At 47.1% G+C, this 27,851-nt stretch overlaps 1 protein-coding gene across 8 annotated transcripts; it reads right to left on the reverse strand.

The window, feature by feature from the left end:
• Nucleotides 1-671: 671 nt before the first annotated feature.
• Rnf212 (ring finger protein 212) lies at nt 672-27,564 on the reverse strand. 8 transcript variants are annotated; one of them, XM_063230066.1, is made up of 12 exons: nt 27,385-27,564; nt 24,814-24,875; nt 18,767-18,841; nt 14,834-14,890; nt 14,266-14,324; nt 13,864-13,916; nt 13,709-13,760; nt 12,247-12,292; nt 9,012-9,075; nt 2,746-2,830; nt 1,203-1,345; nt 672-895 (listed from the first exon to the last, which is right to left on the reverse strand). In XM_063230066.1, exons 1-12 carry the CDS (start codon nt 27,491-27,493, stop codon nt 744-746), a joined length of 957 nt encoding a protein of 318 aa, XP_063086136.1. In that variant the 5' UTR covers nt 27,494-27,564; the 3' UTR covers nt 672-743. The 8 variants fall into 8 exon arrangements, with proteins under 8 accessions (XP_063086136.1, XP_063086139.1, XP_063086134.1 ...); XM_063230069.1 differs by having other exon boundaries at nt 675-895; nt 1,207-1,345; XM_063230064.1 differs by having other exon boundaries at nt 677-895; nt 1,207-1,361.
• Between the last annotated feature and the right edge of the window lie 287 nt (nt 27,565-27,851).

Genomic DNA, 27,851 nt, shown 5'->3' on the forward strand with positions numbered 1-27,851 from the left:
TTATATTTTGTACTGTGACTGTTTATATTTCGCATTTAGCCTGTACTCTAGTGTTGAAATAATCATACATTCATTCTATTCAGTGCATAGGGAAAACATGTCAGAATTAGGGATAACACTTAGACATGGCAGGGAAGAGGTCCAGCAGAACACGAATCTGTTTTTGGGGAGTGAGAGTACCACTCAGGATCTTACACTTGCCAGGCAGGTGCTGTGCCACTGAGCTAAACTCCTGCCCCTCAGAACATGAATCTTATTATAGGACTTGTGAATGACTGACTAGCATGAGTTTTGAAGAAGGTACACTCGAGGGCCTTCCCAGAGGACAGCACACTTGGGGCTCTCTCCTCCTTCAGTCCAGGCAGAGACACCCTGGGGACCAGAGTGCCCCAGGTGTCCTGGGACAGCCCATCTGGCTCCAGCCAGTCTGTAGAGCCTGCGTCACATGGCTGCTATGGAACAGCCAATCCTCTCACAGTTCGTGGGTGAATGCAGAATAAAAAAAGCCTCGTGCTAGCCCCGCACATGCCCTTAGCCGGGGGTGGTGTGCCTTGTGGTACCTTTGGGCACCCGGCCATGGCCTCACATCCTAGGTCAGCAAAGGCACCATGGGTACAGAGACCCAAGAGTGACAACCCCCTGCACAGCAGGCAGCGGCCTTCCTAGAGACAGGGTCACTCGGGGCCTCAGGGGTCTGAATGCTGCTACACATCACAGAGAGGTGGTCAGACAACCAGAGAGCTTTATTCAGGTCTCAGTCGGCCTACAGCCACATTCTTCCCAGAGGAGAACAGCTCCTCTGGGGAGGAGCAGAGACAGATGTCACGGGAGGGGCGGCACACGGATGGCTCATCACGTGTTGGTGCCCACGTTGGTGCCCAGAGGGGAGCAGGCTCTGCAGGAGACATGGGGTCACAACATAAAGGCGTTAATCTTGGAAGGAGGACAGCAGAATGCAGATGTTTTGGAAGAACCATGCTGGGTTCCTTCCTTCAAATACATGTTTTTAAAATTTCAGATGTCATATGAGTCCTTCCAGAGCAGGACTGGTGCATCTGGGTCTTAATTTAAAAGTCCACAGTGAAGACAAGAATGTGTTACTACTGTGCTTCTGAGTGCCTGATGCCTCCTCCAGGACCTGAGAAGCATAAGGACCCATCTCCCTAGGTGCTTGCTCGGCTGTCCCTGCCACCTGTGGGTACCTGCCTGCGCTCTGCCTCTGCAGCAGACCTGGGATGCTGATGGGGGGTCGGGGCTCATCCTGGGTGCTTCTGGGGCTGGGCTGTCTCCCTGCCCTTCCAGGCAGCTGGGACACTGGAACTGGTGATGGAAGCTTGTAGTGGACCTGTAGTGATGGGACCCTAGAAATGAGTTCAACAGAGTAACTGATGCATCACAAGTATCTGTGACAATCATCCAGGCAGGCTCAAAAGCACACTCAGAATACACAGGACCAGCAAGGCCCACACTGTGTCTGGGCTGATGGTCACGATGCAGCTAATTCCTGGGGTCAGCAGACAGCCTGCCTCGGGACAGGCCTTCCTCTAGTCAAGCCAGAGCTCAAAGCCCAAGCCCGTCCCCTTCTTCATGTAACTCACACATGACAAGCGCCACCCCAGTCTGTGCAGAATGCATATGCAGGCTTATGTCCAGGTTGCCTGCTCCTTCGGCCTCCTGAGGCTTCGTGCAAGCACTTCCTCTTGGGAACTTTGCACAGCAACCTCTTCTTTCAAGACAATGGTCATTACATGCACTCAATACTCAAATGCCTTTAGTGCATCCCTGCTTGCCCTTGGGCCACAGAGGGACAGAGAGCAGACACCACCATGGCACACACCACCACAGAACTGAGTAGAAAAGTTAGGTACGGTGGCCTGCAACTGTGATTCCCTGAAATAGACTGAGGTAGGAGGACTAAGCTTGGGTTTTGCTACGTAATTTAGCCAGACTCTATCTCAAAGTATAAAACTAAAAAAGGACAGTGAATTAGGCAGGAGTAAAGATGCTGATCAGTGGGCACCGAGGAAGGAGAGGTTGCATTCCTGGGTGGACAAAGGTAGGAGTCTGCCAGGCAGATGGTGCGGACAGCCATGAGCATGTGTAGCCAGGCTAGCAGAGGAGAGGCAGGATGAGCTATAGGCCAGCTTGCTGCAGAGCACAGAAACAGCCTGGCAGGGGAGGGGCCCAGCAGGAGTCCACCATCTGAGACCTTGGCGCCCACCCACCCAAAGGAGGGCACAGCCCAGGGAGCCAGCTCTGGTCCCATGGGCCTTAGATCAGCTGACTGCTGCTTCTCCCTTCTTTCCTCCCTTCTGCAGGACTGGGAGGGCACCAGGAGCCTCAGGCATGGCAGGAACACTCTACTCCTCAGCTCTCCGATGCGGCCCAGCCCAGTTTCTGTACCTAAAGATTATGGGACACATCTCCACATGGCCTGGAGGCAGACAGGAGCAGAGACAATGATGTTCTGAGCTTTGCAGGAAACAAAACCATAGTCGGTGCCCATGAGGAAATACCGTGTAGTCATTACATGATTCTTTGGGAAGGCTTAGTAACAGGGCAAGCGCCTAAGGTACAGCACAGCTTCCAAAATGCAAAACATGACACTGCTCACCAGAGCCTGACTCAAAATTAGAGTGGAGCAGTCCTGCTGTCTAGCAGTCCTGGTTCTAATGGCTAGGCCAGGAGACAGACCATTTGTGTTTCCCATCCACATATTGAGAAAATGCCATTTGGGGACACTACCTGAAAGCTTTCGACACACTTGTCTGGCTGGGAATTGGGCTGGGTGTCAGGGCTGGATGCTGAGGGCCCCAGTAGGAGACACTGCCTGTGGAGGAAATGACAGTGTCATGTGAGGATGTTGCAGGCTTCAAAGAAGGACATGGCTGCTGTCCCACATCATGAGGCTGACAACGCACTGAATCCCCGACTTCTCCTGACTGCTGTGGCAGGCCCAAGAAGGTAACATGGAGACCATGCAAGCCACTGAGACAAATTGGCACTTTGGCCAGGTATGGTGATGTACATCAGCAATCCCAATACTTGGGAGGTTGAGGCAGGAGACTGTCATGAGTTCAAGGCCAGATTGAACTACATAATGAAACCCTGTTTCAAAAACCAAAAGAAGAAAGATAAGAAAAACCCAGCAGTTTGGTATTAGGGGAATAGAACTGCTGGGCTGCAGTGCCCACCCTAGTCCTAGCTCAGCCAGGAGGCCCCACAGCACATCACACAACATGTCCTGCCACGGCAGGATGGAGACTGACACAGGTCTGCATGGGGCTAACCAGCCAGGTGACACAGGAGGGCAATGTGATGACTGCCCCAGGCCACCCTAGTGGGCGAGCCCTAACCTGGCCCCCAGTGCCTGAGACAGTGGCCCTGCAGCTAGATCCTGCTCTGGGTGTCCAGGTAACTGCACCAGTTAGGTTCAACTCTGCCTCCCAGACCAAGGAAGGACACTGCTCTCTGAAGGCCCTGCTGGATGGCTGAGGGCCTGGAGACAGAACTGTCTGATGGGCTGCACCCACCCTGTCTTCATCTTGTTTCCCTGTGTTCAAACACTGGGGCCTTGTTGGCCTGCAAGCACTGCCCTCCCAGGAACCCCCCTGGCACTTGAGTACAGTTTGCCTGTGCACGCGCCTGACAGAAGACCCAGCAGGCCAGGCTCTGGTCCTGACCACCCAGGGTAGCCACACCCTGGAGCCCACAAAGCAATCAAGCTGCCAGTGCCAGTGGCCACGGGGTTCAGCCCCCACGCCCAGATGCTCCAGGGAACCACAGAAGGATTCTGCCTGCCTCTTGACAGCTGGCTGTCCTGGTGGCTGCTGTCACACCCAGTCTCCTGCTCTCAGGCTGTGGTGAAGTCTCTTCCTTCGAGTGGCCTCACCATCTTAAATGATCCTGGTGTGTTTCAATGCACAGGTCCATGAACAGCTGTGATGGCAGGTACCCCTGCTCAGGGTAATGTGCTCACTATGGAGGCCACAGATGGCTCTGTATCTCACTTACAGTGCCCTGTGGCATAACTGTCATTAGCAGGGACATGGGTAGTGCTGAGGCCAAAGCACGGATCACAGGCACTTGGAAGGGCCATGGGCATTATAGGACAGAGGCACCAGAGGAGGGCAGGGTCTTTGGCATCACTGGAACAGAGGCAGATCAGAGTGATCTTCTGCCCATGACACCTTCAGAAAAGTGACATTATGAAAGGCATTTCAGAAAGATTTCCTCTGCAGAAGAGGAGGAAAAAAAGGCAGAGGAATCTCTTACTCCAAATGAGATGAAGAAGGTATGTAAAATGTGAGAAACTGCAAAATTTTGTGGGAAAGCACCACCTTATATAGGCTGTGGCAAGGCAAGTGATGAATCCATTTAACAACAATGCAATGTCACATTTCCATGAAGTCCACGAAAGGAGGCAAAAGCAACTGTCATTGGGTAGGTTAAAGTTGCAGGGAAAAAAAAAGATTCCTTTGAGACAGTAATTCTGTTAATGATAGTGCAAGTTGTCCTACACAATAGCCCTCCTTTCTTGTCTCTCTATACCAGCCACAAAAGTTTTCAAAGATAAGTGCAGGTTAATTTATTTTTGTTTATATTTTATATTCTAAAAATATTTTATATTCCATTACAGTATTGTACTGATTTTTATAGGACTATTGTTGGATTGTGAGACTTGTACACTGAAAATTATGAAAGATTTCCAAGAGAAACTAAAGATACAGTAAGTAGAGAAAGAGATTCAGAATATGTACAAAGGATTCCGAATTGTAAAGATGGCCATTCTTTCTAAACTGGCACACAAACTCGGAATCACTGCTATCAAAGTCCCAGCAGGCTTAGTAGAATCTGACAAAAAGATTTTAAAAATTATAGAGAAATGCAAAGGACTTAACATAGCCAAACTTATTTTTATAATTAAGAACAAAGTTAATAGGGTTTATACCATCTAATTTCAAAACGCATTGTAAGATTTTAAAAAATCACTATAGCATGGTATCATGAAAAGACAGGAAAACCTTCAGTTATGATCAACTAATTCCAGTTTCAGACTGTTTACTAAAATATAGAAATAAAATTGATTTCTGTAGATTGTTTTTGTAGCTTTGTCACCTTGCTGCCTTGTTACCTGTGGTATTTATGCAGACTTCATGATGTTGCACATATATCACATCATTATCAATATAGTGGTATTTTTCAAACTATATGCTTTTCTTTTCTTTCTTCTTTTTTGTTTTGTTTGTGAGATGCAGTTTCATCATAGACCTTGAAGTCATGACCCTGCCTCAGGAGCTGAGATCATAGGCCTGTGCTCTGATGCCCAGGTTTTATGTCAACAAAACTTCCAGCATTAATTATGATGTTGGCCTGTAAGTTTTCTAAAGATGCCTTTTATCAAGTTGAGGAAATTCTCATCTACTTCATTTTTGTTGAGACTTTTTACCATGAACAATTGTAGTTTGGCAATTCTTTTCTTATTGAAAATATTTTGAGATTTTTTTGCCCTTTATTCTATTAACATAGTTTATTACATTAACTGACCTTCTGATGCCACATCGACATGAGTACCTTGAATGAAACTTGAATACCTGGAAATGGTGTACGACATCTTTTATTTGTTATTAGATTTGATTGTCAAATATATTTTTAAAGAATTCTGCATTTATACTCATGAAGAATACTGGTGCGGGTTTTCTTTAGCTTTATTACTGGGCTACTACTGACTCAATAAAAGGAACTGATGAGTGTCTGATCTATTTTCCAAGTTCATGTAGCACTGGGATTCATTTTTCCTTGAACGTTTGACAGAACTGATCCATGAAACTGCTGAGAAATCAGCTTTTTTTTTCCTGAAAAATTACCAATGTGACTTCACTTAATAGGTGTTTATCTGGATTTATTATTTCTTAAGTTGATTTTGATAATTTCATCAATGAAACAACTTTAGCTCCCATTAATCATCTCTGTTGGTTCTATCTGCTTGGTAGCTTAAGCTTACTAAGTTCAGATTGTGCTTTCCATTTTATTTTTCACCTTACTCTATTTAAAAATGTTTATTAGTATATTTGCACTACATACTAATTACATTCTTCTTGGGGAGTTGGTACCCAATTCCAGGGATCGAACTCACGACTGTGCACTTACAAGGCAGGTGCTTATGCCAATGAGCTAAATGGTACGCTCCCTTATCATTTTCAAAAGAGCATTTAATACTATAAATATGGCTTTGCTTGCACCACATAAACTTGACATGTATTTCCATTCAGTTCAAGATATTTTCTAATGTCTTCTGATTTTTTTCTTTGACTCATGGATTAATTTGCATTGTGCTGTTTGTTTTATTCTCAGATTTTTTTTCTGTTGTTCATTCCCAATTCAATCTGTGGTCAGGGAATACACTTTGTATGATCCAAATCCTTTTCAATGTGCTGGAAGTTTTTTAGGTCCTAATATCTAATCTGTTCTAATGAATGTCCCATTTACACCTGAAGAGAATGCTGTTCTGCTCTTGTTGGGTGGTATCTTATCACATAAGTCACTGTGGTCAAGAGTACTGGTTAAGTCTCCTATTTTCTTAGTAATTATCTATTTGGTTGCTTTATACTCAAATCATCAATGATGAATTATTTCTTTTTAATTTCATCAGTTCATTTGCTAGGTGTATTTTGGGGTTTTCTTTTGTTGGTGTATTTACACTAATAGTTTGTGTCTTCCTAATATATTGACCCTTTTGTCCTTGTCTCTAGCAATAAGTTTTGTCTTGAAACCTGTTGAGCCTGCTATGAATGACAGCCACTCCAGTAATCTGGCTGCCACGTCCTTGATGTGTCTGTTCTATAACTTTCTTTTAATTGTGTCTTTGGGGTGTTATTTCCTACAGAAAGCATTCTGCTGGATCTTTCTTTTTTTTTTCAGTGTGGTATTCTGTGCTTATTTACTGTGGCCTGTAATTTGTTCTATTAAATGCTAGTATCAATACAGATGGACTTGTGTCTGCCACTTTGTTGTTTTACGCATGTCACTTATATTTTTGTTCCCATTTCCCTTTACAATTTTTTCTGGCTAACTCTTCTATTAATCCCTTTAAAAAAGAGCATGGAAATCTAAAAAAAAATAGCTTTTTCCCTCCTAATCCGTACACAAATTTCTGCTTTGTGTGTTTGAGGCCCTGGCAAGGATGCAGAGTCCCAGGAGCCACTTGTGGCTATGGGAATGCAAGACAGCCCAGCATTTTGTCAGACAGCATGACAGGTTCTTCCCAAACCAAACCTGCTCTCACCATAGTACTAGCAGTAACTGTGCTTCTTGATATTCTACCACAGGACTTGAAGGTATGCGTCCATTCCATGTGCAATCGGCAATGGACATCTAACTGCTAAACTTGGAAGCAACCAAGATGCCCTTTAACAGCTCAATGGATGAAGTAAAATTATTATAAAAATGGTTAAACAAAAATCCCTTGAGGTTGGGATTATTGGATAGGACTTCAATTGATGAATAAGAAAGTGGTCACGTGGTAACAGCTCTTGTTCATTGATTGGAGGCTTCAGTGATCTCCATAGCATTATGGGAGCCTCCCCAACTAAAGCTACATAATTATTGTAATATGTTCACAGTGGTCATCATTAAAAGAAATAATACAAAAGGTTTTTGATTTAAAAAGTGCCCATACAAAGGTTTCCATATGATTATGACAAATGATTGTTGTTAACCTCATGGTGTATTCATATAGTCATGCTTCTAGATAAACAGGTCTTCAAAAAATGTAAAATAGGGATTATTTATGGTGATAAACTTTGGTTCAGATTCAGACCTCTGCCTTCAACAAATGCTTATGAGATCTACAGCCCCCTAAACGGCAAAAAGTTAGGTAAAATCTTTTATGTAAATTTCTATTTAATTTTTTAAAAGTTTTTTTTCAGACAGGGCCTTGCCTATGTAGTTCAGGCTGGTCTGGACTTCATTATGTAGCCTACACTGGCCTCAAACTTGTGGCATTCCTCCTGGTTCAGCTTTTTGAGTGCTGAGATTACAGATGTACACCACCACACCTGGCTAAAAAGGCTAATTTCTAAAAGTTAAATACAGAATAACAAAGCAAATTGGATAAAATCAGTATGTTTCATATTAAGCATGCCATATACTAAAAGGATGAAAATAGCTAAGTCAGAGGAAGAACAAGAGAGGAATAGAACTACAACACTCAGGATCATGAGTAGTTACAGGAATGAAAACCAAAAGGTCTTCTTTCCAAATTGACAAAGTCACAGAATACAGTGGACACTGCAGAGAAGAGATGGAGGCAGTGTGAGCCAAGCCCCTGCATAGTCTCCTAGCACACACAGAGCCTCTAGAGAGAGCAAATGCCCTTTGGGAACTGTGAGCAAGGACAGTACCTGTGGACACCTCTAGGGGAGCAACCTGGGCATGGCCAGTCCCTGGAGCTGGGAGGGGCCAGCTGTGGGAAGCAGCCCCACAGGAACCTGGCCATGGGCGGAAACCTGTGCAGGCTGCTGGTGACACAGGGAAGACACAAGAGGACACTGATCAGAACTCTGCCACTTTAGCAAGCTCTGTGGGGTAAGGACACAGGTCCTGGAGTCGGGGTACCCATTACAAGGGCTCCCACACCAAAGCAGGGGAACAGTAGGTCTTGCACTCCTAAGGAGGATGGGTACAGCAGGAAGCCTGTGGAGAGGAACCAGGGCTAGGGAGCTGAGGACAGGGGCAGTGGGGAGCTCAAGGGCCTTGGGATCACCAAGCCTGGGTCAACAAAGGGGCTACTGACCCAAGTGGAATACTAGCAAGCAAACCCAGCCACACGCTTTGATTAGAACCACAAGGGGAAGAGCTCCTGTCTCCTGGGAGCTCCTCTGTGCCCAGCCTGGTACAGGGGCAGCTCAGCCTTCCAGGGTGACTTCTGACAGCTCTAGTGATCTCAGTTTTCAGAGAACACCTGCATACCCCTGCATGGACCTGAGTGAGGTTACAGGAACAGTACTCACCCATCCGTCCATTCTGAGGCGGACTAATCACGGAGATCCTTGCAGGGCCCACTGTGACCTCAGGCTAAGCACGTAAGAGAAAATAGCGGGTGAGATTTTCACTCTTCTTGTTAGGTCAGAATCCCCATTCATTAAGAACCTATTCTGTGAGCTCCTCCTTCTTAGTCCTCTTCACCCAGCAGACTCCTATCTGACCTGGCTCCATGTGGACATGAGTCCAGTGGGCCAGTGTGGGGTGGGATCCCTGATTCCTTCCATTGCACCAGGTCCTGAAACAGTGAATGGATGTAGGATCCACCAAGTATTTTAGGGAATTCAGGAGAGGAAGGCAGGTACCACACTGCCTCGAGTGACTCTTCTTGGTGGAGCAGCCTGTGCTGGGGCCCCCCTGCACCCTCTTCTCCCCACCCAACCACTGTGAGGCTGTCACTGTCCTGAGTGACTGTCCCATGTGATCTGTGGGGTCTGGCAGTCACAGTCTCTGCCGGTCATCATCAGGCCCTGCCCACAGCTGGATTCTTGGCCTGGCCTCTCACTTTCCCATTGGGCTTTGACTCTGCCATTACCACATGTGCCTGCCAAGTCCTCGGTGCCACTTTCCCTGCACACCATCCCACAGACCCTGAACCAGGCAGGCACTTCCACCCTGGGAAGTCTGTGTCCTTGTGGGCCCCACTGTGATTCTGGATGCTGCCTTGCTGTTTCTGCACACTGATTGTGAAAGGACTGGCACACACCAGAGACCCAGCCTGGATAGCTGATGTAGATGTGGCTGAGGACAGGGGCTTCTTCCTGCACCACAGCCTCTGTGGCACTGAAGGTCACCCCTACTTTGGCAGGTCTGGGTAATCCTCCCACTTGTCAGGTGTGAGTGTATTCCAGGCTTCTTCCCAGGGTCTGCAGTGCCTTTAACACAGCTCTCAAGGAGAAGCCCACCATCCCCTCCTCCACTCAGAGCTAACCTCTCTGGAGCTCCCATCCCTGGCTGCCCACCAACCCAGAGGGCCCAGGATGCTGAGCCCACAGTGTGCCCCGGCATCTTCCATAGGTCTGGGACAGGATGGTGACCCAGTTGAGAGTCCAGAGCTCACACCCTAGCAGTCTCTTCAGCTGTTCTACAGCCACAGCCAGGCGGGTGTAGTCCAGTGAAAATCAACCCTCCAGCAGACTGCGGCAGTTCACAGAGAATGTGTCTGGGGTGAGGTAAGTGCTCTACTTGAGCTTTTATGAGTTGGTACTTGAGCCCCATCTGGGGGAGAACCTGGTAATGGCTGTTGCATGAGTTCAGAGAGCAGATGAGCACACAGAGGTGGTGTGACAAGAGGCCACAGGGGCTCACTGTGCAGAGGTTGTGGCAGGCATCTGGTGAGGGATGTTCATTTGTGGCCCTCATCAGTAGTCTGGGCTTCTGTGCTGGGGCCCCCTGCACCCTCTTCTCCCTACCCAACCACTGTGAGGTGAGGCTGTTACTATCCTGCGTGATTGCCCCACGTGACCTGTGGTATCTGGCAGCCACAGTCTCTGCTGGTAACTGGTCATGCCCCGCCCACAGCTGGATTCCTGGCCTGGCCTGGCCTCTCATCTTCCCATCAGGCCTTGACTGTGCCATTGCCACCCTGAGCTTATCTGGGAGTTGCCACCTCAGTCTAGGACACTGGCAGCCATACTGGGCTGTGCCTCAGCTTCTGTAGTCACTCTACTCTGGTGGTCATGTCGGGGACCATACTGGCAGAGGCCAGAATGGGACCTAGGAAGCAAGGAGACTCTCAGGGGGAAGCTGGCATCACAGGAACCACAGTACCACTCGCCCCTCTGATGGTGCTGACCTCCAGGGGGAGACACAGCAGCTACTCCACGTCCTCTTTTCTCACAGGTGCCTCCATCTCCCCAGCAGGGGGTGAGCCAGCACATAGCCTTGCCACCCTGGATGCCCTGTAGGGCCACACTCCACCCTGATACCTGCTGGGATGGAGCCAGGACAGCAGGTAGGCTTGGCTCATGGAACACAGTCAAAACACACTATCTTCTGCCCTCTAGCTACAGCTTGCTCACTGGAGGCTTCCTGACTAGAACATATACTCCAGAAAGGCCCGCTATGCTTCACTGTCAGGAGGAAGGCATGGCAACTCTGTGGGTCTGAACTGTCCTGCAGTGGGCCATTGGCGGTGCTTCTGGCTCCTGGACCTGAGTGTGGGTTCACTCCCCCCACCATGTATACTAGATTCTCTTTCCATGACTACGTCGTTTGTTTGTTTTTTTTTTTTTTTTTTTTGGCTTTTTCCTTTTTATCGGTACCAGGGATCAAACTCATGACTGCCTGCTTGCAGGGCAGGCGCTTATGCCGCTGAGCTAAATCCCCAGCCCCCCCTCATGACTACAGTTTGCCTCATGTCTGAGTCATGGCTTCACCTTATAGAAAACATCTGTCAGTTCTGGTCACCTGCACAGTGGGAGCCCTGCATTCCTTCACAGTCATAGTTTCCATGAAGAATCACCTGCCAGCAGCCCCAGGAGGTGTGGGCTGTCCACATGTAGAGAGCAGGTGTGCCCACAGCTCTCTGTGGCCAGCTGGTGGGACCCCAGCTCTGGGTGGGTGCTCCAAGGAGTCTCCCTGAATCTCTCTCAAGCAGGGCTCTGCCCATTGTGAGGAGGAAACCCTCCAGGAGCACAAATTTACCTAACAAGAACAGTTCTTGCTGACTGTGAAGAACCAGGTAGGCTCTTGAGGAAGTAGACTGGGTAGTGACTGCACCGTCAGAGCACCCACCCTGTCCATATACCTTGTACTCTGTTGCTTTCACCCCATCTTGGAGCTGCCTGGTATCTGTCCTGTCCAGGTACATGCAGGACGCCCCTCCACCTGGACTGGGCAAGTGACCAGATCACCTGCAGTCTCCTGGACTTTGGCCTTGTGTTCTCTCTGATCTGCAGCTGTGTCCTTCTCCTTTTCAGTCCTCGCATGTCCAATCTGCCTCTCCTGGGCTGACAGGGTTTCTGTTTCCTGCAGCACGGAGCCTGGCCACCCTTGCCATTGCCATGGGCCTGGCTGTTCAGGCAGAACACAGTGTTCTTGAGGGTCCTCTGGGGCTGAGTTTAGAACTCATGTGTGCGCAGGGGCACTGCTAGAAGTCAGTTTGCTGTTAAAAGACTAGGTCCATTTATGAGCACTTAGGACAGCTAAGGACTTGACACGTGACACAGGGGCACAGCACAGTGGCAGCACAGAGGTACTTACTTTCCTTATTGGGGAAGGAGTAAGGTCAACCTCCATCAATTCCACCCTGTCAAACAGTGAAATGCGTTAATTTAGCCTATGACTTAATTATTATTAAAAACATCAGTTCAGCACACTGCACATAGCAAGACCATGTGTGAGTACCTGAAGGCCCTTCTTCCTGTGTGCTATCAGGGTGTGGCTATTACACCAATCACTTTCTCTACACTATTAGATGCCTACTGTCTGCATAATCAGAGTACCTTACGAAGCACAGGACTTGACAACTCCCTGTTCTTGCTCCTCCATGCCATTTTGGCTCATTCAGCTCCCTCTTAGAGCCACAGTACTAGACTCCTGCTGCAAGAATATCAATTGCTTTTGGTAACATGGACTGTCCAGCCCCATGTCACACTACTAGTGCTGGGCCCATACTGGTCCTTCGTTCACCCAAAGATGGACAGGGAAACACCTGTAGACTTGTGTTTCAGCCCTCCTTGGCCCAGAGATAACCTCAGAACAGAAATCCCTCTCTTCCAACAGTTCTAGCAGTGTCCCAAGGATGGCTCTGATGACCCAGCCCATGTGTTGAGAACTTTCTCACTTTACACGGCTCCCCATCCATATGGACTATAAGCTGGACTGTCCTCCAGCAGTGCTCAGCTCTAGCTCCCCAGGTTCTCAGCATGTGAATCCAGACCTCTGCCCCATAACCTCCTCCTACAGGACAGTTAGACATATCTTAGCTGATTGCCTGTGTAGTCATGACACAATGACTTTCTCTTGGTCATGGCATGACCCCAGGAAACCAGGGCCTGTTGGCTCTTGCCCACTAGTGAGAAATCCTTGGGAAGATCTAGGAGGGTAGCTCCCTGGGTCCAGGAAAGGTGCTGGCCTTTGAGTGCCATCCTTTTCCTGCCTTTGAGCTCAAGGATGGAGGGTTGACCTGCCTGCTAAGACCCAAGAACCTCTATGAGATGGTCCCTTAGTGTCATGTTGCCTTGCTCCTTCTCCTTAAGGGTTCTCCCCAGGACATAGGGAGGCAAGACTAGGCAACTGATAGCTTAAATGAGGTTTCCAATCAAGGGGTCCCACGCCACAGGTCTGACAGCTAGACATGGGGCCACCCGCCAGGTACCTGTGACAGGCACCCATGTGTGTCTGTGGCCAGCCCCTCCAGATCTAAGCAGGCTGGACTGCCAGCCACTCTGGCTTTGCAACCGCAGTGAAATTGGGGTTATTAGATCACCAGGACATGTAATTATTCCCACACTAGCTGCTGCAGCTGCAGGGACAGTGTCCCTGGCCTCACACAGAGGTAATAAGAACACAAAGGGGGTCAGATGTCCAGCAAACTGTCCAGGCCCTGGGTTAGTGGGATATGGAGGGGTAGCAAGGTGGGAAGTGAAACATGGAAGTATCCACAGGACTCATGGCCCCACAACTTGCCCACCATCCCACACCATCCCAGCAGTCCACATACCTGTCGAGGGCTGACCCACTGGTTGGCAGCCGCACATACCCATCTGGCCTTGCTGAAGGAGAGAGGATAAAACATCTTCACGTTAGTGCATATGCAGTGTGACTCAGCAGCATGCACCTTTGCATTCTTCCCCTTTCCAGGTTTATTTGACTCACTTGCAATTGAATTCTTTATGGTGCTAAAAGCTGTCTGTTGTGATGATTTCATACTAAATAGAGGAATAAAGAAAGTGAATTAGATGACAAAAATTCACCTCATCCAAAGTTTTATCCCACTAGTTCAACTGGAAGCACACAAGGGCTCTGAAACAGCCAGCTGTTCTCACTGGGCACACAGATGGCATGCTCTACAGGAACCCAAAGAGCATCATATCTGCTGGCCCCAGTGCCCCCAACCCTAGAGTATGGGGAAATCAAGGTTCATTGCCTGCACAAACCCTCTGTTTTCTCTTCTGCAATCCTTTGCTCTAGAGGGATCATGCATCCAGAAGAGCCCTTTTCTGTGCTTCCTAGGTTACAACCAAGAATCTAAGCAGGAGGGGCAGCCAGGGACTTTACCTCTGCACCCGTTCCAGCTGCAGCACCGACTTCCTGAGTGATTCTTCCAGCTGTGAGATCTAAACACATGCAACAACTTCTGTCAAGATGGACCATACTGAGTGACAGTTTACAGTGAGTTCAGCTTACCGAGCTCAGTTCCTTGGGCCTTCAGCCAGTGTGGCCCAGGGGACACAGCCCAGCCCTCCTGCACAGCACAGCACAGCATGGATCTGATGGGTGAGGTGGAGGTGGGGGGGGGGTGAGAAAGAGCCAAGCATTCAGCCCTGCCAGGTGCTGCTTAGGGATGCTGGCCTCGACTGACTGCACAGGTACTCTAAGCACAGCCTGGGTGGTTCCATGTCCAGTGCCACAAACAAAAACAAAATAAAAAACTTTAGATAGCTGAGCAGATGAACCTCTGTGCTGTGCCCACAAAGTAGTGCAAGAGATTCTGCAAAAGACAAGTGTCAGGCAAAGGGGAGACGATGACAACACTGCACACTGGAAAAGCAGTCTCACACCTGGGCCCTCTAACCTTTATGTCAGAGGTCAAAAGGCCTAGGAGGCAGCAGATCACTCTGCTTACCTTTTCTCGATAGAAGGCGAGCAGCCTCTTCCTGTGTTTGTCTTGGAACTCTGAAATCTGAGAGGTTGATACACATCAGGGCGGGGGGACCTGAGGGGCTGAAAGAGTGGGTGGCTGCACATGGTCTCCTCCCACAGAGACTCCTGGCTGCTTCTGGGTGAGAGCTGCTAGCACCAGGGCTGCCCAGTGTGGACACTTGGCTCTGAGTCTCCTGGAGTGGGGAACACGTGTCCAACATGGAAGCCAATGGGCCTGCCCAAAGAAGCACTCTTGATACCATGGCTGCTTGTCATTCCACAGCCATTCCTTTCCAAGTGCCTCAAAGGCATATGACATGTGACTCAACTGGGCCAACCACAGTGTATGGTCCTCTGATGACAGTGACTGGCCCGAGATGGCCTCCTAATCAACCAGCACCAAGTAGAGAATCATGGCATGTCAGCAGGGACAAGCTGGTCACCCTGAAACCTGACCCATCTGACTTTACCACAGTAGCCCCATATCAGCTGCATGCACAGCTGGAGTTGAGCTTTTCACTGCTCCAATGGAAGTGTGGGAACAGTGGTCTTGACTCAGAGAAGACAGCTGTTTCTGGTGAGTGAAAGCTCAGATGATGGCACACACCCACTTCAAACACCAGACTGTCCCAAGTCACCTAACTCTGCCATCACTCAGGAACAGATCACAAACGGCCAAATAAAGTATATTTAGTTACTTCTGCTAAGCCTGGCAGTCTGCTTATACCACAGACAGAAGGGAGCAGTGTGCAGCCTGGTACCAGAGATAAACTAGCTGTGGACAGGGACATGGGTAGAGGATGGGCTTGTCGTCTTGTCCTCTCCATAGATACCACCTCTGAGTCAGTGGGCGACGTCTTCCTTAGAGTGGCTGAGTCTCAGGCCCAGAAGAGCCATTATCCCTGGGACAAAATGGGCACAGTGCAGTGCTGCCCATGCAGACCACAGAGTGCTGGAGGCAACACAGGTCACAACTCCTCATACTTCCCCACTGCAGTGCAGAGCTGAATCCACCTGTCTTTGCCATGGGCTCCTAGGAGGGGTGGGATGCCAGTACCTGCACAGGGCTCTAGGGGAGCCCACCAGCATCAAGTCTGGATAGGCAGAACTCTGTGACTTCAGGGGCTTCTTGTTCTCTTCCTTTCCTGCCTCAGGTTCCTGTGGCGAGGCAGGAACATGACAGAACAGACGGACAGCCACGATGACCTAATGGTTGCCTGTCTCTTGTCCTACACTGTGCATGACAGAGCCTTGGAGCACTGACCTAACCCATAACCTCACAGGCACAGTACCTGGGGACCACTGGGGACTGACAACAGTGAAGTGGATGTCCACACTAGTCAGGTATAGGGGCCTGGCAGTGTGCGCCAGGGTGCAGAAAAATGGCATTCTTCCTCTGCCAGTGAGGCTTTCAGATAAAGGAGCCTGGTGAGGATGGCACACAAGCCTCTGCCTGACCCTGTCTCAGCCAGGCAGGTATGACTGCATCAAGGTCAGAGCCATGGGCATAGTGTCCCTGGATCCTACAAAGCTCATAGGCAAGGTGAACGGGGGGGGGGAACTGGGCTGTAAAGGGGATGAGCCTAGTGGGATATGTACCCATTGGGATCCACTGTGAGCATGGGGGGAGGGACAGCCTGGACCCCATATGTTAAATTCTGTTTTAGTTACTTTTCTCACTGCTGGAACAAAACACCCAACACCCAGTGTTAAAAGAAAAAAGGCTGATTTAACTCACAGTTGATAAGGTTTCAACCCATAATCAGCTGGCCCTAAGGCAGGATGGCATGGCAGCAGAAGACAAAAAAGCAATGAGAGAGAGAGCTATAGAGAGACTGAGCGAGAGAGAGAGAGAGAGAGAGAGAGAGAGAGAGAGAGAGAGAGAGAAAGCAGGCCTCTTTTTGCCCCTTTCATCTTATCCAAACTGCTGGGATTAGGAGCGGTACCAATCTAATCAGTGAATTGATCAAAAAATCACCTACCTTTAATCCCAGCACTGCAGTATGAATCAACCACATTGTAGATTCAACCACCTTTGAAAAAAATCCTGTGACTGTGTGAGGTTTTTCAGGGACATCTAGACAAAAACCCAAACAGTGTTCCTGGGTGTATGCACTCCGTTGGGGTCTCACCCCAGCCTGTGATGTTTTGCTACCCACAAGGTTTCTCTGGCTTGGGTTAGAGACACAGGCTGTAGCCTCAGAAGGAAAATTTCATTAATAAATAAAAAAAGAATCCAGCATCTTTTTCTTGTACAGTCTATGCCTCTTGGATTGAGTCAACTCAGGGCAGAGGATGTGCAGGCACTGCTGGACCAGGTCTGCTTACAACAGCCTAGGACTCTGTCCACAGTGCGTGAGCTGACGGGACTGTGGCACGGAAGGGACAGAGACAGCGCAGGCTGCACAGGGAGAAGTTTCCTCTAGGGATCAGCAACTCTGAGTCTTGGAGTGAGTGTCTGGGGTGGGGGCAGCAGACACCCCAGGTAAGCACACTCCTCAGCCCACAACTTTGCTTGTACCCATATGGCTCTACCTCTGCAGACTGAGAGCTCTTGCTCTGTAGGGCTAGCGTCCAGCCTCCACAGCAAGGATGAACATTTCTTGGGCTCAGGCTGTGTAACAGAGGTTCACAGGCATCAGGAATCTGTCTGTACCAAAGGAGTTCAGGAAGAGGACAGCAAAGGCCCCCAAGGTGGCTGTTGCTAAGGTCTCTGGTGCCATCCTATAGCAGGTCTCAGAGTTCTGGTCTGGGGACCTGAGGAACTTGCTCATGTGAGTTTTATCTATTCATTTATTAGAAATTAACACAGAAATTTAAAAGTGTTTATTGATTCTTCAAAATAATAAACCCATTAAAGGGGTCAGGGATATAGCTCAGTGGCACAGTGTCTGTCTGGCAAGTACAAGGTCATGAGTTCGATCCCCAGTACCAAAAAAACCAAAAACCAAACAAACAAAAAACCCATTATGTCACCCTAAACAAGTGTGCCATCGTGTGTCACACAGCCTCTGGGAAATGCTGTGCTGTGCTGTGAGGTGAAGTGATGGAGGCCAACAATGCCTAAGCATAGTCATGACTGCGTGATTCTATTGGCACACATGGTGCCAGGATGGAGCCCAGGGCAGATGGTGACCTCTGAGTTCATCTCTGGGCTTGCTGGTCTCTTTCTGATGTGCAGCCCCTGCGGAGGTGCTGGGGTGAACCCTGTGGCTCTGAGGTCTGTGGGAATCTTCTGGCCCACAGGTCCTGACCTGAGTGAGTTCTGCAGCATGCAGCATGACAGATGAGCAGCCTATCCGGCTGCCACTGGCTCCCATGTGTCTAGCCTTGGGTGCTTCCTGGAATGGCACAGCTGAGCATAATCTGGGATGGGGTCCCATGGAGGCCACTTAGGCATTGCTCCCAGAGAGGGAGGATGGCAAAGCAGACCTGTCTGATTTGTCTGGACATGGTGAGTGGGTGAGGACATCACAAGGATGGGTGGGGTAGGCACGAATTTTCCCAGGCCTCCTGCCTCAGCTGGAGGTGACATGAAGCCAGGAAACATGCACAAGCAGCCATGTGAAGCCCTGGGTGTGTTTGCAGAAGACAGCTTCCTGAATCCAGGGATCCCGCAGGAGGGAGGTTCTCAGGAATGGGATTTCCTGGGGCATCCTGCCCAAAGGGGCCCACGGCTGAACTTAGCTCACACAGGTCTCAATATGACACCAAAATAAATTACATGGGCTTTGTCCAGATTGAAACTTTTTGTTCACAGGTGCTTCATCACTGCAAAGGTAAAAAGAACCCAGACAAGGCAGAAAACACATGGACTCTACATCTGCAAGGGTGTGATCTCCAGAACACACAGTGCACACAGTCTGAGATGATGTGTCTGCACATCTGTTCCCAACGCCCCCTTAGCAGCACTCACCTGGGCAGTGTCCTGCGAGTATTTCTTACACAGGGTGTCTATGCCCGTGAAGAGCGCCTGGATGCTGGTGTCAGTCTGAAAGAAAACCCAGGGGCTCAGTGTTTATCATTTAAAGCTTCTGGTCATTGCTTAAAAAGCTGCATGTAGGTCTAGAATTGCCAGAGATGGCACAAAACACCAATGTTTTACCTTGGAAGGGCAGGACTAAGGACCACAGGAGAGTGGGCCTAGTCCTCCTGCATCCAGGGAAAACCAGGAAGTCTCAGGTTCAATCCCCTGTACTACAAAAAATTCTAACTTTTGTTATTCATGAAGCCATAATAACTGACTTACTCAAACTTGAAAAGAGCATTACATTAGGGAAAATTACAGGTCCAACTCACACATGAACAAAAAAATCTTAAGCCAAACAGTAGCAACCTGAGATCATCTATATACATAAACTATGCCACATGATTTCACTATATTTCTATATTTATTCCAGGAATCTAATGGGGTATTAAAATTTAAAAAATAAATACAATTCAACATATTAACAAAATGAGTTTTAAAAAACAGATGCTAGTTATAAAAAAAAAGCAAAAACAAAAGCTCTACACCACTTATAATTTTAAAAAAATCCTTAGCAAAAAACTTAGTGCACATAAAATACATTGTTTGGTGGTGAAGCAGAGAAGAGACTGACCATGAAATCAGGAGCGATGGGAAGCTCCTGCACCAGTTCCTGCTCTGCTTCAGTTGCAGAGTGTGAATCCTAAAGCAAAAACCCTAGAGAAGAAGGACCTGGGACAAAATGCATTCTTGATGACCAACCTTCTTCAACTATGCTCCTATCCAGTAAGCCCACAGATATGAACTCAACAATGGATTCACCCATGGATGAAGTCAGGGCCCTACCTCTGGACACTGCTACACTGTAGATCAATACCTCAATTGAGTGACTCTTTGGGAGACCCTCCACATTTAAACCATAACAGCATACAACCCAAAATTAGAAAGACAGTAACACCCCTGGGTCCTTGCCATGACCCAACATCCAAAAAGGCCCGGGGCTGGATGATTAGAGAACCTCCCAGCAATGCAGAAGGGACATAGTTTCTAGAGCAGGCTTCAGCGCTCCTCCTTTGGGAGGGTCATGTTGGAGAGCAACCCCTCTGACTTTGGAGGTACTCCCACCTGTGCATCTTTAAAACCTGGCTGGCTCGCTGGGGTTATTCCAGGAGAAAGAGTATGAGGGGTGTGTTGGTTTCTATCTTGGTGTCCCCCAAGAGCCTCATGTACTCACAGTCAGGGCTTTGGACAGTGACTGTATTATGACTTAAGACTGACTTGCTGTTAGGAGGTCCAGCCTGGTTGGAAGAGGCAAGTTATAGGGAGTGTGGTCTAGGAAGGTTTATCTTCTTTCCCAGATCCTCCCTTTACTCTTTGCTTTCTGTCTTCTCTTTCACCATGCTACTCTGCTATGCCATCCTGCCTTGGAGCCAGCCAACTATGGACTAAAACTTCTATAAACTGAGTCAAAATAAATCTCTTCTTTTCAAGTTGTGGGTGTCAGGTATTGAACCTTAGTGACGAAAAACCGACAAGGACAGGAATGCATACACCTAGGCTGATAGGGCCTTTATCACATCATACATAACTCTTACCACTTGCATTGAAAGAAACTGGCTTCTCCAGACCCATAGGGTCTTCATCATCTCCCCTCTTGGGTGGACACCAGCCAGGCCTTGCCTGAACACATCCTTTCTCATAGCTCCTCAGGAACTGGACCACATTTCTGCTCTGGGCTCTCGAAAGGCTTTCCTTCTGGAGCCCCAGATCTATGTTGCTCTGCAGACACCAGTTTCCATCTCCTGCTCCCTAAACGGGCTCAGTACAGTGGTACTCTGTTTCCTATGTGTGGCCATAATGCCCATTTTCATGACAAACTGATAAATGTACATTATTCTACATGTGGACAAACTGACTCAGGAGTATCTTTTGTATAATGATATGTGTTACGCTGCTGGTCAGGTGAAATCATCTAACAAAACTTTGTTTTAAAGAAACAGATCAGAGGAGAAGCACCAGAAGATGCTACACTTAGTGGAGACAACCACTGTCTTGTGACACTTACTTCACAGGGCAGACCCTGTGCTGCACAAGTCTTTCCTGCTTCGGGTCACAGTCACAGACACATCTGTTTCACAACATAGATGGGACAACTGCCAGGAAGATGACTCTCCTCAGAGACCTGATGGCTGCGGGAGATGAAGCAATGCTGAGAGAATGTTTCAGAGGCAGCAAAAGGCCAAGCACTAAGTGGAAGCCACAGGCTCCACAGAAGCAGCAAGCTGGGGACACTAGTATGGGGAAGAGGAGGGTACAGAGGCCAGGCCATGCAGCCACAAGCATGAAAGGCCCTGGCTTTCCTCCTGAGGTGGAACTCACCAAGGCCTAGATCTGACCTGCACCCAGGCAGAGCCTGCCAGCTGCAGGCTGCAGAGCAGGAAGGCCCACAGCTCCTGTAGGGATGGTAAGATAGGTGAGGGAGATGTGGACTCTGAGGAGGTTGCTGGAGTAAGACCCCAGATGGTGCAAAATAGTGGTACAGAGCATCAAGTAGCCACACCTCGATGTTCCCATGGCTTCCCTCACTTATAGAGAACAAAAGATGACATGCTTTCCACACCTCTACAGAACTACATACAAACCACTTTGTATGTAGAACCCTGCTAACTAAAGAAGACACCATGTGGTCATACTCTCCATTCACAATGCCATAACACTAAAAGTGAACTGGAAAATGGCAGTGGAGCTAAAATCTAACAGGTATGTCCGGCCCATGGCCTGCATGAGTCTTGGACAGCAGTAATGATCTCCAAAGGATACATTTTTACATCATCTCGTAGTTTTTATAACACAGTGCAGTCTACAACAGTACAGTACAATACAGTTTATAACACACATGCAGTCAGACAGAAACCTGTGCACATCAGATGTTACACAGCAAGTAAAACACAGCAACTGCCAATAGCAGTGTTCAATCTACCTCAACATAGATTGTTGAGACTGTTAACATGACCATTTACAATTAATAAGCAGATGTGCAAATTTTCATCCTCATTAAAATTGAGCTTGTCATGTTATTTGAAAAGATAATAAACTAAATACTTTTTTAGCAGCAGGGATAGATGAAATACAAAACATATCACATAGTGCTATGGTTTTATCTAGATGTCCCTCCAAAGCCTCATTCATTCACAGGTAGGCTTTTTGGAAGTGGCTGGATGCAGGGTGTGTGATAATGGGATTAAGGAGGTGTGGTATTGAATTACTTTATCATAGTTCTGGGTGTGGATAATGAGAAGGCCTATGGGTGGCACCACCCAAAAGACTTGTAGCCTAGATGAGATAAAAGGGAAACTTGCTTCTTGCTTGTCCTACCAAGGACTGTTTCTCCTCTGCAATGCCTCTCTACTATGCCACCTTGCCTTGGAGCAAGTCAACTTTGGACTGAAACCTCTATAAACTGTGAGCCACATAAACCTTTCCTCCTTCAATTTGTGGATATCACGTATTTTGTCTCATCCAAGAGAAAAGTAATTAAGATAAAGTTTTTTTTGCTTATGATATTATTATGATTACATCTACAATATTGCTAATGCTAGAAAATAAATGGTTGTTTATTTATTATATTTGAATATAAATCAGTGCAATCAGACACTCAGTCAAAAAAATATGATCAGGTCTGTTTTACTAGACTTTTGTAAGATCTATCTTTTCCAGGGAAAATATTCCATGCTTCCCAATCACGCTTTACTCATGCCATACTTTTTGGCACTACATATGCTTGTGAACAACTATTTCCAAGGACAAAAAATACAAGGAGTAAAACTGATTAAAAGTTTCTGATGAGAACTTGGGAACTTATTGAGAATTTCAACAACTTTCATCAAACCAGACACAGACGTATTCATTTTACCAAAAAAAAAAAAAAAAGGTTAAATATTCTGCTAGCTTTATGCTTATGTTATCTCCTTGTAAAAATGTTATGATAAAAATATTGTTAAAAGGAAATTCTGTTACTTACAGTCATTAACTATATTATATATTTTATATGTAGCCCAAGACAACTCGGTTTGGTCTAGACAACAAAAATATTGGACACTTGTGATTTAGAAATTAAAGAGTTCATTTTCAAATAATTCTTAAGTTAGAAAGGAAACAGAATTAATTATAGATTTTTTAGAAATGATTCAGAAGGGGTTGGGGATTTAGCTCAGCGGCATAAGCGCCTGCCTTGTAATCACTCAGTTGTGAGTTTGATCCCTGGTACCGATAAAAAAAAAAAAAAGAAATGATTCGGAAAAGCAGTAGTCAAAGTGACTTAGAAATACAATGTGCAAATGGAAATGGATGGTCTGAATTACACTTATTAGGGAATAAGGAAGAAAACAAATGGCCTGAACATTATAAGACAGAGAAAGGGCCAGGTACCCTCCAGGCTCTGGCTGGAGCCTGACTGTGCAGCAGGGCGTGGTGCTGCACAGCAGTGCATGGTGGAAACAGGTGGCTCTTGGGACTTTCTGCTGCATACACTGGATGAAAACAGGTCCTTTCTATTAAAGATACAAACAAGTATTTTTCCCTTGCCTTTTCACTTCTAGAAATGTAGGCAACAAAAATATTCTTGTAAGTGTGGAGAGAGATTGTTCAAAAGTGTTCACAAAGGGGTTTTTTGGGAAACAGTGAAAAGCTAAAAACATCACAAACCCATCAAAAGAAAAATGCTGTAATTCCAGCCTTTGGGACGCTGTGGCAGAAGGATGGCTGGGAGTTCGAGACCAGCCTGGACTACAAAGTGAATTCAAAGCCAGCCTGAACTAAGCAGCAGGGAGAGAGATTGTCTCTTAAAAAAAAAAAAAGGAAAATGCTGAAATACATATTTTTTAAGTGTTTTTTTTTTTATATAGGGAATCAAACTCAGCACCTTGCACTTTATGTAGTTTTTTTGTTTTGTTTTGTTTTGTTTTGTTTTTTTTGTACCAGGGATTGAACTCATGACTTTGTGTTTGCCAGACAAGTGCTTGTGCCTCCTGAGCTAAACTCCCAGCCCTTATGTAGTTTTTTTTGTTTTTTTGTTTTTTTTTTTATCAGTACCAGGGATTGAACTCATAACCGCCTGCTTGCAAGGCAAGTGCTTATGCTGCTGAGCTTAATCTCCAGCCCTATGTAGTTGTTTTAAAAGCGGATACCATCTAGAAAGCAGGAGGTCCTGGGTTAGGTCCTCAGACCAAAAAAATTAATTAAACTAAACTTAAATAAAATAAAAAGCTAAAAGTGGGTGTCCCATAGTGTCACCTGAGAAAACACTTTTGTATAAAGGTAAATTATAAAAACACAGAATAGACATCAAACTCATGGATGCTGTCATTAGAAACAGGACTTGGGTGACTCTCACATTAATTTTCTATATTGTCTAAACTTCTGTGTAACTTTGTTTTATACTTGTAATAAAGAAATCGTGACATTTTAAGATATTAGAATGAAATACATGTTGGAGAATGAAGCAGAAAAGAACAATCATTTGTAACTAAGTTCCAAACGAAGTACCAAAGAACACATGAAACTAATGTATTTTAGACTGAACCAAAGGCATGGTTTTAAACCAAAAGCAACAGTACTATACCTGATTTTAAGCCTCTGTCATTAACAACCTCCTTAATTGCACACAGATGATTTCAATGAAGAACCAAACTCTACTGTATCCTAAAGAGCTGATATCATGCTGAAGAAATCTTTCTAACTCATTTTCATTCCCAAGAACACAGTATGGTCCAAGACATGGTGAGTGAAAGCCAATATATGACTGAGAGTGGAAATTAGTAGGTCTTAGAAACTTAATCCTAATTGCACGTTGATTATGCAGAAGTCTCATACTATGCAGTTAATCCAGCAAAACAAATGAAAAATTTAGATACCACAAGTGACTAAAATTAAATCTCAAAAGGGGATTAAAAGAAAATATTACTGTAACACTCAAAATTCTATAGGTTTCAACTTACATGTTTTGTGAGTAAAACTGTACGACAAGGAACTTTACAAATCATGCATTCATCCTTTTTGCCTATAAAATAAAAACAGATTTTATGTTATACTATCTTATACATATGAATAAATGACATTTCTTCCAGAAATACATAAAAAAGAAATATGCAGGGTTATGGCAGTTAAGTGTTTTCATGTTTCAGACACAGAATGATGCTACGGGTGTGCATACTGTTCAATGATTTATACAACTAACAGCTCTTTGTCCTGCTTTACAAATATCCACCAAAGCAAAGGTCATAAAGATCAACAATACTTAAGGTCATTATCTCAGGGCTGGAGATGTAGCTCAGGGGCAGAATGTTTGCCAAGTTGAGTGAACTCTGGGTTTGATCCCCAGCAATGGAAAAAAATCTATTCCAGATATTCATTACAATTAGATCTTACAGTAAAATCTTAATTTACTACCCTAGGTCTAAGCACAGAGGGCTACTATATCCAAACTGCTAGCATCTAACGATCCACCTGCCCAACCTCCAGGTCTCTGGCACATATCCAGAGGGATTCTAGTCCCACGTCACCATCTTTCTCTCCACAGACGGTCATCATCACCTGGAGACTTGGCTCTAGTGGCTGGCCTTCTTGCCATTCCCACCTGCTCTCCACATGGAGGTCCCAAGCTCCAAATCAGCACCTCTGCTATCACCCGAGGCCCCCACAGCATCCAGCATCAGGAAACACAGAACTCCTTCCTGTACGGAGCTCCTTCCTTGAAGTAGTCACTTCCTTATGCCTGTGAGCTTTGTTCTTCACTAGCCACTTCCAAGGCCACAGTCTCTATTTTCCTCATCTTTCCAGGGTGCACACCTGCCCCTAACATAGGGAACTCCTGCTGCTGTCTTCTTCTTCTGCTCCCCAGTGCAGCCAAGAACTGGGACAAATGCACTTGAGATGTGGAGTCACAAATATGTGTATTCCAACACTGCTAGCTCTGCAGCACTTCCAGGAGATCCCTCCGATTTTGTTGAGTACTCCCTCTACTCCTGTCCCTGTGGGGGAATACTCAAACAAGAAAGCCCTATGATCCAATGGGAAAAAAAGAAGCCCCCTGTTCATTATCTACCTCAACTCCCTCTCCAACTACCCTTTCCTCCAGGTGTATGAGCCATACAACCATCTGACTCACTCTGCCTTCTTACTTTCTGGGAGGACTTCTGGGTCTGAGCCATGCTCACCTTAGATTCTCAGCAACTCACAGAGTGTGGTGGCCTGGTATGGAAAGCATGGTCTCCTTCCAATGGCCTCCAGAATGGCCTCCTCCCCTTTCCTCTTACACACACTCAAGTCACCTTGACTTGAGTCCTCCTCTATCTCTCTTTCATTACATATTGCAGAAAGGAAATTCCTTTTATGTACCATCATAGTCAGAAACCCTGCAGTGAAAGATTACAGAGCTGACTCACAAAAATCTAAGCATTCTGCTTGGGAGGACTGAGAGATTCGATAAAGGAAGTCATTTGCAGCTCACTGACAAAGTGGTTAATAGCTGATAAATAGTGTGTCTAAGTCAACTAAAAACAAATATTCCAATAAAAGGCTGTGAGAGGACCCCAAAAAGCAATCAGCAAAAGTGCAAGTAGCCAATAAACGTAAGAAAGCCAGGCCATATTGAGAGGCCAACACATGCTCCCAAATCAATGCTGAGAACATCAAGGAACACATGGGGGAGGGGGGCAATTTGGTCCATTTTAATGACCACACTCCCAGCTTAGCAATCCCATCTTTAGGAATGAACTTTAAGGGGAAAAAATCAGAAAGTGAACAACAGCAGTTGTCTTTTAATAGGAAATCAAATAACTTACAATATGGTAGTTAAAATATGTACTTCACAATCTTAAAAGTTATACATTTTTAATAGGGAAAGAAATCCATATCCCAGTAAGTAATAAAAGCAGGTCGCTAAGTGGTAAACATACATATCATTTTTGTGTTGAATATCTGCATCTATAGGGAAAACTCTAGAAGAATATACATCAGCACATAAGGAGGGTCCTGGACAGCTAAGTCACAGCTCTGATCAGAGACCCTATCCCTTTTCACCACATTATTTCTGTGGGCCATGTACTTAGTATGCTTCCAACACACAGTGACCGTGGCTTTTTGGAAAAACATCCTCAAGCTTCAAGAGTGAGACCTGTGGGATGCAGCCCCTGCCTCAAAGGCACCAGGTCCCCTACCCTCGCTTTCACGACATTCTCGGCAGTCTGGGGGCCGGCCCAGCCGAGCTCATCAGCTCCTTCACTTTCCTTTCACCCAACCTCTTCTTCCTCTCTTGGTTTATCTCCTTCTTTCCCGCCAAGGCAACATTCCACCCTCCACCGCTGCTCCTCCACACTCTGGGATCCGGTCACTGTCACCCAGCCCCACGGCCTGGCTCGGCTCCGGCCGGGGTGTGGACCCGGTGCTTGGCCACAGGCCCGGCCTCGGCGGGGCCACGCCTTTCGGCTCGGCTCGGCCTTGGCCCTCTCTCCGCAGCCTGCGGGTCCTTGGGAACAAAAGCTCACAAAGCCGGCCTTGGCCGCCCTGACCTTTGCGAAGGCAGGCATCACAGTACACGTGCCCGCAACTGGTCAGGCTAAAGGACGACTTCCTGTCCGGCGGCTGGAAGCAGCGGTTGCAGAACACCCAGTTGGCCATGCCGAGAAAGGCGAAGAAGCCACGGAGGCGGTTCTGCCGGGCAAAAGCTCCGCGCCTGCGCACTGTGGAATTGGCGCCTGCGCACTGAGACATCCCGCCAAAATGGGTTTGAGACCCCCCCCCCCCCGCGTGGAGGTGCGAAGTGGGGTGGTCTGCGCCCGTGCACATTGGAGTACAGCTTTGGCCCACAGGCCTCTGTGACACTGCCAGACTTGCAGGGATTCTGGAGCAGGTACTGCTGAGCAAGCACGGTGGGAGGACCTGGCACCTGGCGCTCCACCTCAGCAGTCCACACCTTCACGGTTGGAACGGCTTTTCTGTCAGCCCACGTTCACCCACGGTGGGCACCCATGGTGGC

The sequence above is a fragment of the Cavia porcellus genome, unplaced genomic scaffold, assembly GCF_034190915.1.
Source record: "Cavia porcellus strain 051 isolate PalLab524CR breed Dunkin Hartley unplaced genomic scaffold, mCavPor4.1 scaffold_18, whole genome shotgun sequence".
NCBI lineage: Eukaryota > Metazoa > Chordata > Mammalia > Rodentia > Caviidae > Cavia > Cavia porcellus.